At 44.4% G+C, this 13,531-nt stretch overlaps 2 protein-coding genes across 2 annotated transcripts in view; both read left to right on the forward strand.

The window, feature by feature from the left end:
* LOC135821643 (uncharacterized) overlaps window positions 1-13,531 on the forward strand; it is a 70,833-nt gene that overhangs the window by 12,402 nt on the left and 44,900 nt on the right. The window contains exons 8-10 of the mRNA XM_065334641.1: window positions 11,459-11,785; window positions 12,044-12,130; window positions 12,624-12,746. Of these exons, the coding sequence (XP_065190713.1) occupies window positions 11,459-11,785; window positions 12,044-12,130; window positions 12,624-12,746 (537 nt within the window). The remainder of the gene's footprint in view (window positions 1-11,458; window positions 11,786-12,043; window positions 12,131-12,623; window positions 12,747-13,531) is intronic.
* LOC135821241 (uncharacterized) lies at window positions 1,722-9,931 on the forward strand. The gene is made up of 7 exons (XM_065334303.1): window positions 1,722-1,731; window positions 2,278-2,610; window positions 3,017-3,100; window positions 6,166-6,252; window positions 8,164-8,244; window positions 8,586-8,672; window positions 9,486-9,931. The coding sequence occupies exons 1-7, from the start codon at window positions 1,722-1,724 to the stop codon at window positions 9,929-9,931; spliced, it is 1,128 nt and encodes a 375-aa protein (XP_065190375.1).

The raw sequence follows: 13,531 nt of genomic DNA on the forward strand, positions 1-13,531 counted from the left end.
ACTTCGAAATCTTATGTGCAATAATAATAATAATAATAATAATGCACTTGTCATAAGTATCCGAACGTTTTCGGTCCCTTCTCATCAAGGATTATACAGGGAATGGCTCAAGTTGGAAAGACTAAAACTTATATAGCGTAAAGATAATTAGATAACAACTCTCGTGACAAGGTGGAAAATTATCAAGTTTAGCACGACACAAAACTCTAAGGAAAATAATAAAAGTGACAACAACATAACCCTAACTAGCGCGATAAAATGAGAGCTGAAAGAAACATTACACCATTCAACGATATCAGGTGACAACAGATGCGATAAATTCACCACTAGAAAGTTACCATGCTACCACAAACGAGAACTACTGATCTAAATTCACAAACAATTTCAACGTAAACAAATTCTTTTTCTGCCTACACAAAATCGGCTTAGTGGTAAAAATGTAGATAGACTCCAATACACGCAAATACCTTTGACTACGTGAACGAGACCAAACAGAAAAGCACTCATCAGCATAACTAGAACGACAATCACTATTCTGAACAAGATGGTTGGCAACAGAAGATTCATACACCCTAACACCGCTACTAGAACCAGTACATACTTTGGAATTACGTGACAATGAAACCGACCTGACATTCCTTGCCGCTACTGCCAACTGCTACTGCCAATAATAATACAAATAATAATAAATGTCTCTTTCCCTCAAAACCAGTTCAAATAATAATAATAATAATAATAATAAAGTATGTGCACTTCGAAATGTGTAAAGCACGAGATCTACCTACTGGTGCTTCACGATTCGACCACCAGCTCAAGGCATTGGTCAAGAGTGATCAGTATCGCCTCTATTGGGAGTATTCGGTCCCAACTGACCTGAAACTATCAGCAAACAGGCCCGATCTGCTCCTTGTTGATGACAAGGAGCGCATCGCCTACATTATAGACATCAGCGTTCCTGGTGAGAACAACATCAATAAGAAAATGGCTGAAAAGCGCTCGAAATATTATGATTTGAAGCGGGAGATTTCGAGGATTTGGTCCCTCAACCAGGTTGACGTGGTCCCTGTGGTTGTCGGTGCCCTGGGAGGCTTGGTGGGGGAGACTCCTCAATGCCTTCGGACTGTGCAGGGAGGAGACCTGGCTATTGTGCAACAGGAGGCTATACAAGGTTCGATTAAAATACTGAGAACTATCCTTAACATGTAGATGCACCTCTGCTGCGTTTGCATGTTCAATAGCTAAGAGACTTGAATAACGACTGATAAAGACTGATATTTCCTTTGTTACTACTCCCTTCATTGGTTGATGTATTTTGCCTGTCGCTGCAAATTCTTTATTATTGTTTTGATGTTGGAGTTCGGATTGAGTTTCTTTCCTTTCTTCCTCTTCCTTCAACTAGTTCTTGTCCCTTTGGTTTTTAGGTTTTATTTATTTATTTATTTTTGCTTTTGTTTTTTCACTTTCTTTTTTGCTGTCCCACCCATGGAAATATTTCCCGGTGGGTCTGGCTTATCGCCTTCGAAAGAAGTGAATAAAGGAGAAATAATAATAGAACAGTTCGCGTACAAGGCAGCAAATGCTAACCCTTCCGCTTCTGTCTATTTTGAGACAAAGGAGGAATAATAGATATGTATTATAGAAATGTAAACGAATAAATTGTTGATTCGAACACCTTATTCCAAGAACTACACTGATGCTCCTGAGGATATAGGGGCAAGGCTATGGTTGGAGGTACTGATAGATAAACAAGGCACACCATAATAATAAAATGTTACACATCTTTTGGTGGGTATGAATGATATCTAGAGTACATAACCCCCCAGAGTGTGCAGCTTGGGGCCTTTTCTACTATGGGTGTCTGTCACGGCGGAGATCTGAGGCGGGAAATGGCGTAGTGCGTACAACTGAGAAAACGGATTACAAAAAAAATGTCTGCCATGCACACGCACGCCACCGGCCACGCGATGGTACAAGCCATGGAGTAGTGCTCCCTGGTCCAGGTACGTACCAAGCACCTTACGTAAAAACTTACGTAGACAACGTGTCAAATATCGGTGCCGTTTGGTCTTGCATTGTGACCACAATAATAGAAAAGCTGACAGGATTGCTTTTCTAATTAATACGGTATGCACTGTTTCGGGGGCCTGACCTATCCATTATGTCGAAATTCATGGAACGTGCCAGCAATTTCCAGGAAGCCCATTCTTCAGGCTTGCTTCCTGCTGTGCTTTTTTAATGTTTCTCCAAATGCCTCTATACCTGTCTGTTGTCCTGCAGCTAAATGGATTCATGCTTTCTCCTCGGCATACGTCGCAGCAACACCGGCATCGAGACGTGCCGTTACCCAGCCTTTTGCGCGTGAAGCTTGTCAGCAGTACGGACTAAACTTTATAACCGTGGACTGGCTGCAAGCACATGGCCATGTATTCAGAGAGCGCTGGCTACAACGATTGCCTATAGAGCATAACCCTCATCACGGCACCAAGCCCTTCCACGTCGAACCAATCTCGGCGGATGGCGAACACCATTACAGAACCGTAACGTTTAGCAGCGGAAGTCATACGATTCACAACGCCCCAAGCGATGAGCAAGCCCGGATCCTCTGTGTCAGTAAGTGAGGCGATAATAAATGACTGGCTATGCGCAAGCAGTATAGCCATTCCCTGTCCCTTATCCCTGTGTCTTGCTTCAACATGTCCTTTTCAAACATGTCCTTGTAGCAAAAGTCCTTGCCCTCTCCCCTGCCCCCCATATCATACCATGCATTGTGCATGCTCAAATTTTGATTGTTGTTGTTGGTGGGAATACCTAACCAAGAAACCTCCTTTGACTGATCGTTTTAGGGAGCATGTATAAGGATTCAACGAGAGAGAATGCTTTTCCGTCAGGGAACATAACACAAATGTCTTGAACAGCACGTTTTTGGATAAGCAATCATTTAGATAATTGGCATTCTACTTTCATAAACTGTAGAAGAGTAACGCAATTGAGCTGCTCGTATTCTTTTTCTGCACAGAATTCTGTGAGAACAATGGTGTTGCAGCAAACATGAGTTGTGTGTGTAACCGCACCACATCCTACGGCGAACGATGTGAAAAGGGTAAGACAGCAGGCCTTAAAATTCGTGTGTGTGTGTATGTGTGTGTGTGTGTGCAAGCGTGCGCGTGTTTGATAATCTGAGTACACCCATTTTAGAGAAGGTGAAGAACACTAACATGATAGCGGGAAAACAGCGGAGATCTGCCAGATGTATTTGAATTTTATTATATTTGGATTTCCCAAAGGCTTTGGGCTTGTCGAGGGGATCTCCTGCAAGAAGAATGAAATGAAAACTTTATGTAGAGGGAGCAGTTAATCGAGGATAGGCTAAGGAAATAGATCGAAGCATACAAAATCTGGTAATTAAAGAGTTGGGATACCGTCAGTGTAATGTGACCACTATTTATAGCTAGATGGAGTGTGTAATGCCTGACGTGTGTGTAGCCAGCAGTTTCACATACAACTCCGTGTATTTCATTGAGAATTCTCACAACTTGAATGCTACTACGCTCACACGATCAGAAGTCTTCTCTGGAATAATAGCCTCCCCCCCCCCCACCCTGTAATGACCGTTTTTAAAGGGAAGTATACGCTGAATCCTGAATCACATTTTCACCAGTTGTAGTCTTCGGGGTGCTCTGGGTCGAATGGTCTTGGTCCGAGGAAGCTGAGACGCTCCCTTCCTCCTTTATTCCCAATCGAATTCGCGCACTTCCAACAAAACTGGGTGAGTGCGCCCTACTAGATGGGGATTCTAAAAGCGCGGATGACCGCAATTGGCCCATATGTTGTAGTCTTTTGGGCGCTGAGTAGACTGGTTTTGGTCCGAAAAGGCTGCGGTGCAGCGTTCGGCCCTTATTAGACAGATACCCGTAGGGCCTGGTCAGACTGGTTGCCTGACGAAAAAAGAAAAGCGTCCAGAATTTGGAATTGCGATCGACGTCAAATTCCTTTACCTTGGGGATCGCCAACACCTTGCAACCATGCATATGAGTTTTGTTGTTGTCCGTGGCCAAATTAGCTCCTCGATATCGAGATGAAAAAATCAGTGAATATCAGCGTCAATGGCGTATCAGCGTCAAACTCCTGTTTGGAGCAGCAAAGCATGGTATTGCCGCTCTGGCGGCAAGTTACTATGGAGATTCGGATCATAATCACAGGATTTTTTCGTTTCTGACCAGGCCCTTAGCAAAAAACGTTATGTTGTAATGGTATTACCGCAAGCGGGAAAATACCGGGATCTGGGTTAGACCTTTAGCAAGATGCACGCTATTTTTAGTATGCTGTTGCCACGACAATAGCTTTTATTCCCGTAGCTATGCAGAAGACGTTACTTCAGTAACGTCTGGCGCTAGCCAGGGTCCACACAGCTTTAATTTGGTATTTGTGTGTGTGTTTGTTTGTTTGTTTGTTTGTGTCACGCCTGGCGCTATCCGTATCTGACGGCAAAAAAGCATAATTATGATGTTATAATTTTTTCAATTCTCCTATTTTTTTTTAGGCATATCCTGGGATTCGAACCCGCACTATCCCCCTACATGCAATCCCCCATACACTTCGCATTCATACCCATTCTTCCAAGTTGCTTCACGTTATTATCTTGCGTTTGAAAGCCCTATTTGAATATTGCGCGTGCGGGCAGCTGTATGTGGCCAGCTGTGTTTGATGGTACGGTACGGGAGACGTCGTATTACCCTCGATCTTACCTGTCCCGTACCTATCCCCTACCGTAGCGTGCCATCAAAGACGGCTGGCCACAATGCATATTCAAATAGGTCTTTCAAATGCAAGATCACAATGTGAAACAACTTGGAAGAATTAGTATGTATGCGAAGTGTATCGGGGGATGCATGCAGGGCACGCGATAGTGCGGGTTCGAATCCCAGGTTATGTCTTAAAAAATGGATTTTTTTTTAAAACATTAGGCCACAGCGTACGAACATTCAAAGTTCTCACGAACATCCCTATGCTTTTTTTTGTCTAGGTCATCAAGGCAAAAAAGCATAGCGTAGGGCCCTGAGCTTCCAAGCTCTCTCGTTTCGCGCGCGCGCGCGCGTGGTACAACCATTTATGTCATCATATACGTGATACAAGGTGAAATGGGTACAGACTATGCAACATTTGGCCAAAAAGCATACCGTTTGTCACAGCGACAAATCAGCCTCCATAACGTTTTAAGGTTGCAGCTTCAGCGCTATTTGGGTGATGAAGGTGCGAGTATCGTAAAAATACCGTTATTTGATAAGGGTGTCTATTCCCAATCCATCAATCCATCAAGGGTAAGTAAGCGGTCACGTGCTCTTGCGTACACCAGTCACCTGTTTGCCATGCCTGCAGGCTACGCCGTTGACAGCGTTCCTGTCACTCGAGTTGCACCTTTGAACCTTTAATTTGAACCTTGGTGTGAAAGCTGTAGCATGCACTGGCCCTGCATGCATGGTGACCATATGACTCGTGTACGAGTACGCATGAACACGTGACCGCTTGCTTGCATTTTCTCTGTGTCAGCTGCTCGGTCATTTTGTGTGGTCAAATTTCACTATATTCATTCGTAGATATCAAGGGTTAATCTTTTGAATACAAATTATTTCTGTTATGAGCTGGGACGGGTTGACCAATTTCCTTTCAGGATACATTGAAACATGTCCAGAGAAGTAGGAGCATTGACACACGCGTGACAGGGTGCTGTATATGCACGTTCTGAGAGGAGGGGTATAGGGTGGGTTTGAGTTGTAAATATCGATACTTACGGCCGGCCCCTAATGGGCCATTCACACTACGCCCAGAACGTGGCGTACGTGACGTTTTCGTCCGGATAGTCATGACAACATGGAACGTGGCGGGAAAATCGTACCTCTGGTACGAAATCGTAGACGACGTATCCAGACTCCTGTACCGAGTTTTGTTCTGTCGTTCCCAGCAGTTTGTGTCCAAAAGAAGCTGAACACGCAGCTGTTTGAGCAGCATGTTAGTGCCTGTGTGAATGCACCTGCATGAAAACGACGTATGCCAGAACGTCGTGCTCCAAAACGTCACGCGTATTGTAACGTAGTATGAGTAGCCTATAACATACCATCATTTCCTCTGTCTCACGTCTTGTTTGTGCGTATGCGATGGCTGATGCAGCATGCAACTGTTTGAATCAAGGTCATTGTGACGACAAGGGTAAATGCATCTGCCCGAAAGAATTTACCGGGAACAAGTGCCAATTGGGTAAGTATGAATGCTTACAGCTCTTCCCGAAGCATACCTCCATGTTGACGTGGCATCCAGTGACTGCGTGAGCCGTTTCCGTTTCAAAAACCAACGAATAATTGTTTAATAAAACAATTGAAAAGATAAGCTGAGCCAAAATTTGTGTAACATAATTGATAGCTTGCATAGACCTCGGTCCTACCCGTAGGACCTACCGGTAGGGCCATCATACAGAGACATGCTGCACAGTTATGAAGCTGACCTAAAACCTGACCCTAAACTGTTGCTATGGGATTAATGAAGGAGTCCACAGATTTTAGACGTGATCGCAGAAGGTATACTATGAAATTCCATGGAAATAGCCCATGGTAACCATGGAAACGTACTATGGATTTTTGCATTCCACTGCCTTGGCAGGCTAATGTCGTAATGAAAACATTAGGTCTTCGCCACGATTCACTTTGGACAGTGTCTCTAGAGCTCCAACAGGAGCATAGGAGGCCATTTTGACAATTGATAAAATGGCACATACTGTAAAAGCAGAAATTTTCGGTGGTGTAATATTTTCGGTATTCACCAAAATCGGCGGTTCGGTAGAGAGAAATTTTCGGTAAAACCCGTTTTCCAGGTAGATGTACTAGTACTAAATGTATACAGTACCGGTTGTACCGAAATTTTCGGTGCGTTTTATTTTCGGTAGAAATTGTCGACACCGAAGTTACCGAAAATAAAACACCACCGAAAATTTCTGCTTTTACAGTATGCAATGCTCTGGACATAGTCTTGAATTTTGCACCATTACTGTGCCTTATAAAGACCTAACATCAACAATTGTTTCCAGAAAATTCCCCGACAAAAAGCACTTTTGCGCCGCGATTTTTCGGAGCTGTGTCGAGTGACCCTGAGTATGCAGCCTTTGTCTGTGTTTCAACTATGTGTGAAGAAAGCAGAACCCCATTTTGCTCAAGTTCTTGCTAGGAATACTAGCAGCATCAGGTTCAAGTGTCTCAAATCATGCACTCGGGAGTACCTTGACTCTGCCAAGGAAAAGTGAAGAGAGCCGCCGTTCCACAACGACATTATGGAATTGTTATGTCAAGTGATTCCTAGTTGATTCTGGCGCGTTTGTTTAGTCAGGTGATTCTTACCCATTCCCATTCCAGAATGGTTGTCATTTACAATCTGGAAATGCCCAACCAAACGCAATCTAATATTGCAGCAGCCAAGACTACAGACTTTAGATTGCCTTGAAGCAGAAGAAAAGACCAAAGCGGTCACTGGCTCGAGTCCTGGTGGTGATGGTCAATGTTTTCTCCAGACTGTTCCCATTTACATCTTTCCCTCAAACCAATGAAGTAAAGACCAATGAGTTTAAACCGTCTCCGTTGCTGTACACCAGTGCTATACGTGCAGCTTTGTATTTGCACCGAAGGGATGGCTGGCCTCCACGCTACGTCAAGTTATGCCAGAATGTCGACTAGCTGGCGATGGTGTCCTTTCCACTGGCTTCAGCTCCGCGTGTGAGCGGCTCAAACGCAGACTCCAAGACTCCGACTGTCGTTATAGCTGCTCTGTCTTGCAATGAGTGCTTGTGCGAAGTTCAGGCTATTCTGCACCCAGTCCATGGCTGATGGATGAAGTGGGCACATGATCCAAGTTGACGAAAACTCAGACTGCGCACTGGAAACGTGTCGAACTGTGGAAATGTGTAGACTTTCTACAGAGAAAGTCGCCCGCGTTTAACGAAGTCGTGCAAATATGACGGTATGATGAGTTCGACTCCCTACTGGACTTCTGACTGTTTATAGGACAATGGCTGCCTACTGAGTAAAACATCTATTTGTCTCTCAGTCTTTTGTCTGTCCATTTTGTGTCTGGCTGATTTGCTCTCCTTTTTTCTTTCCCCTCGGTGTGTGATATGCGATGCAGTTGTGTGCACGAATCCCTGGGTGAAAAAGAACAAAGAATGTGAATGTAAACCCAGACTAGATGGACCTAATTGCACAGAAGGTAAGGGCTAAAAAAACAGCTGTAATAGTCTTGAATTATAAGGGGAAAAGAAAGCTGCTGTCATTTTAGGCCGCGTGCCAACGAGTGTATGACCCATGGGTATATTTACAATTTCTAGAATCATACTCATCATTGTAAGGAAAATTTTTCTCTCTTATCTCGGCGGTGCAAACTCAAACCTCCAACCTATTTTGTGCTATTTACGTGCAATAATAGATACCATATTATTTATTATGGGTTTGAGTTGGTGATACTAACTTCTTTAGGGTCTGATATTGTATGGTGGTCTGTTCCTATCTCTGTTTTGGGAAATACGTGAATGCACCCAATCTCTACTGCAGTATGCCATTGCTTGAATCATGGGAAGTGCGCTGAAGACGGTACCTGCGTCTGCCAGAAAGGTTTCCATGGAGACCTGTGTCAGCAGAGTAAGTAACTTCTGAATGAAGTGTATAATTATGCATGTTTCTTTGAAACACATGCAGCTGCGAAATGTGAAAATTATGCTCAGGGGATGTGCATTTTACTCAGATAAACACGGATATACTTGAAATGGACTACGGTATCAATAGGGGGGGGGGCAGTATATGTCTTAATAGAGTGTGTACTCCAGTCATGCTCTACTGTACCTCCACCCACTCAGCCTACGCCTCACTCTTAAGCTTTTCACTTTTACTTTTCGGTGAATCAGGTCCCTTGGCAGTCCCCTCATCTCCCAAATCTTCACGACCCGAAATGATGCCACCCACACTACCTCCCAAACCAGAGGCCAAACATTCAGTAGTATATTTCTTCCCCCATTCATGTCCCGGCCAGGCCTTTACAGTCTCCCATTAGTTTTCTTAGTTTTTACCGCTTTAATGCACTACCCGCTATCATTCCATCCCAGCGTACTTTGCCTGCTTTCGCGCTAGCTGCTCACAATTTCTCCTTAGGTACCCTGTAAGAAGGCCATAGGCCTGTTGGGTATACCCAAGTAAAATAATAAAAACTACTACTACTACTATTTCTACTACTACTGCTGCTGCTGCTGCTGCTGCTGCTGCTGCTGCTGCGGCTGCTGCTGCTGCTGCTGCGGCTACTGCTGCGGCTGCTGCTGCTGCTGCTGCTACTACTACCGCTGCTACTGCTGCTACTGCTACTACTGCTACTGCTACTACTGCTACTTCTACTACTTCTACTACTACTACTACTTCTACTGTACAAGAATGTACTTTGCATGTGTACTGTGTTATGTTCAGCTTTTAAGACAAAGTGCCTGGGTACAGATAACGCAACCTACACCTGGATGGCTCTCGCCAGCTTGCCGTGTCATTCACACCTGGACGGTGACAGCTGCCAGAAGAAAACGAACTTGACGCATGCCCGCCAGATGTGCAAGAGAAGAGGATACGACGTGGTCGAATTTCATGCCTTCATTTCCTCGGCTCTGAATGTGCGCGACTGCATGGAAGCATTGCTCAACGAAATGATGGAGAGCAGTTTCAAGAGCCCTATCTCAATATGGACATCTTTCTTGAGAGAGTTGAGGGATGCTACCAAGACACATCTCTTGTACAAGCAGGGCAAGAACGGCTTAAGAGAAGAGTTACATGATAGAACCGGAGCAGGCCATCATGATGTCATCTGCGAAGGTATGCTGTTGCATTGTGATAGAAAAAGAACATGTGAGAGAGGTGCTGAGTAGCCAGCAATGGGTGGTTAGAGTAGACAATGATATTGACAATATTAGAGGACTGAAACAGAGAGCAAGAGCGATTACAACCAAGGTTTCTCACGTCAATGGGAAACCTACGGTTCTAGCCAGGGTCAGATCCACACATGAGTAGCCAACTGACCACATGTGCAGAGAAACATTTCATGTGATTATTATTAGCAAGAGTACATAACCCCCCCCCCAGAGTGTGCAACTCGACTATGGGTGCTGTCCAGACAGAATTTCAAGTTGACATCATTTTGATGATGCAATGCACACTGTACACGGATTATCAGACGAATCCGGAACCTGTGGTTGACCCAAGCCGATCTGATCCTGTGCAAATCATTGCAAAGAAAAACGTGTGATGCGTTGACACCCGTGCACATGTTGTAAATCACTGGTACAAGGAGCATTGCGTCATAAATAATGACGCCAACTTGAAATTTTGCCAGGACAGCAGGGTATGTGGGAGTTGCACACACTGGGGGTTATGTACTCTTGTTATTAGGTATGACAAACGTTAGTGCCACATAAAAATGCACTGCCACATAAGGCTACTTCGAAATCTTATGTGCAACATTGGCAGTCCAGTATGCACATACATGTGCAAACATGCAGTACAAAATCACAGGCAGGCTGTACACACTGTACTGTGCTGTGTTTGGCGTGCATGTATGTACATGCACTGCATTCAAAGTGACGCCACAAGTACTTGAATGCGACTTCGAGAATATTCGAATGCGACAAACCGAACGAATCATGTTCGAATATTCGAGTATTGTTATTAGAGAGGTTCCGCATAACGTAATTGGGTAGCCTTCGCATAGCCCAATTTGACCAAAGAAATGAGGAACGAGCAAGGTCATGAGGTGAACACACTTGTGTAATAACCCGACATCAAGAGTACATAACCCGCAGAGTGTGCAACTCCCTCATACCCTGCTGTCCCGATAGAATTTCAAGGTGACATGATTAATATGATGCACTGCTTCTTGCACCAGTGATTAACAACATGTGTACGAGTGTCAACGCATCACATGTTTTTCTTTGTACTCTTGCCAATATTTTTCCACTCCTTTGGTATAACCAAGAGTACACAATCCCCAAAGAGTTTCAAGGTGACGATGAACCAAAGCCTATCTGATCCTGTACAATTGTTTTGCAAGGAAAACGGTGTGATGCATTGACACCCGTACACATGTTGTACATCACTGGTGCAAGGAGCAACTTGAAAGTCTGTTGGGACAGCAGGGTATGTGGTAGTTGCACACTCTGGGGGTTATGTACTCCTGGCATACTTGCTGGGTGATTTGCAACTATGGCACGGTGCTGCTCCATGAAGTCTTCCCAGCCCCATGCCTGCAAATATTGACCGATACCTTAACCTGGCTCGGAATAAGGAAAAACAATTACACTGATTTATCCGGTTGCATTGAGATAGATTCCAGTGCACCCTTTATTCATATTGCGTATTTGTATTTTCTACCCACCCCTGGATGTGCCCTTGTCTTGCAGCCAAGTGGCTTCACGCCAACAACTCAGCATATACCGCAGCAACCCCAGCATCCAGACGTATTGTCACCGAGCCGTTCGCAGAGGAGGCATGTCAGCAGTACGGACTTCACCTCATAACCGAAGACTGGCTGCGAGCACATGGCCATGTATTAAGAGAGCGCGGGCTCGAGAGGTTGGCTCTGAAGCATGAACATGACCAAGCCGCTTACCACGTCAAGGCAATCCGGGTCGATGGTGATTCCCTTTACAGAACCGTAACATTTAGCGAGAACAATCAAGATTTTCACCGCACCAGAAGCAATGACAGAGCCCAAATCCTCTGTGTCAGTAAGTAAGATCATGATAAGTGTAACGTAGTAGTGCCAGCGCCAGTCAGGGTCAGGAGCGCTGTATTTCGTACATATGTGTGTATGTGTGTGTGTGTGTGTGTGTGTGTGTGTGTGTGTGTGTGCGTGGGCGTGGGCGTGCGCGTGTGTGCGTGCGTGCGTGTGTGTGATAAATATCAGTTCTTACGGCCGACCCCTAACGTCCCATGCATTCACATTTTCTCTGTGTCACTTTGTGCGTATGCGATGGATGCTGCAGGATGTAAGTGTTTGAACCAGGGTCAGTGTGACGACAAGGGCAAATGCACATGCCCGAAAGAATTTACCGGGAACAAGTGCCAAACGGGTAAGTATACATGAATATTTTGTTACAGTGCGTATGGGATTCTCAGAGCATACCTCCAAGTTGACGTGGCCTCCCTGACTGAGTGTGTAGGCTTCGGAGCTATTGCGAGTGGCCTTGATTGTGTAGGTCTTGTTATCATTTCGACTCTGAGTGAAAGTTGACAGAATGAACAAATGGTTTCATCAAGTGCTTGCTCGAAATAAGAAAACAGAACGCAGGTTCATCACCAAACCTGCTATTTTCCTTATGTCTGATTTTGACCTACATGTGATGGTGAGCAATTGCATATTGTTTTTATGTTTTCATTGGTGCTTACCTATGGAACTTAATTCATAGCCAAACTTCCATTGTAGATGGCAGCTGCCTACCAACTATGCAGTGTCGGTTCACCTGTATCAGTATAATAATAATAATAATTAATATGTTAATATGGAAGTGTGTGTTTCTGTGCAGTGTAAAATTATGTTCTTTTTTACAATTTTTCCTATGACAGATTTCGATGAATGTGCATCCACTGCACATAACTGTGACTCATCAGCAGCCTGCATAAACACTCTTGGATCATTCTCATGCGCTTGCAACGATGGTTTCTATGGAAATGGAATCTCTTGTCAGGGTGAGGAGTTGTACGCATTGCATGGGATAGGAGCTTCAGACTGACTGATTGCTTGTGGTACTAAGTTACTAACGTGTTTCGTCAGCAGTTTGTTCAAACCACGTTTGAAAATAGATCATCGTTCAGGAGTTTGTCATTGACAAATAATTTCGACTTGATTTGATACCTGGCCAACCATAGGATTGGCCCTAGTTCGTACTAATGGAAAGTTCGGTTTATTAGTGTTCGGGCTAAAGAGGTTTGACTGTACTAACGTAATTCGTCAGCAGTTAATCGTTTGTCTGAACTTTTGTTGCAACGATTCTGCTATCTTGCCAGATTGGTGAGTTTTACTTCCATTTCAATAATGCAATGAATAAAACTAATTAGCTCACTCATATCACAATAATAGCAGCAAATAAACTAGTCCAGAACGTTTTCTCGTCACAATTATCTATGGGAACTCTCACTTACCAGGATATTCTCTTTTCCATCATGTGCCACATATTTACTCGTATCCTTATTTTTGTCACTCTAAGCGTGTCATCGATTGGCGAATCTGGATTGAGTGCGAGCAGGCGGTGTGGTCCGAGCAACGCTGGCCCAAACCAAACAAGGGTGTAGTACGCAAAATGTACGCATATCGTACAAAGATTCTGTGAAAGCTGTCCAGAAACAGCAAAGTCCATTTCCACTCCAGCCACTCCCGGTGTGTGGGCCGGTGTGGTCGGATTCCACTCTAAGTACACCTACTCCTGATTTGGTCGGATTCGACCAAACGATCCCGCTCACTCTGAGCACACTTG

Source organism: Sycon ciliatum, chromosome 7 (genome assembly GCF_964019385.1).
Source record: "Sycon ciliatum chromosome 7, ocSycCili1.1, whole genome shotgun sequence".
Taxonomy (NCBI): Eukaryota; Metazoa; Porifera; class Calcarea; order Leucosolenida; family Sycettidae; genus Sycon; species Sycon ciliatum.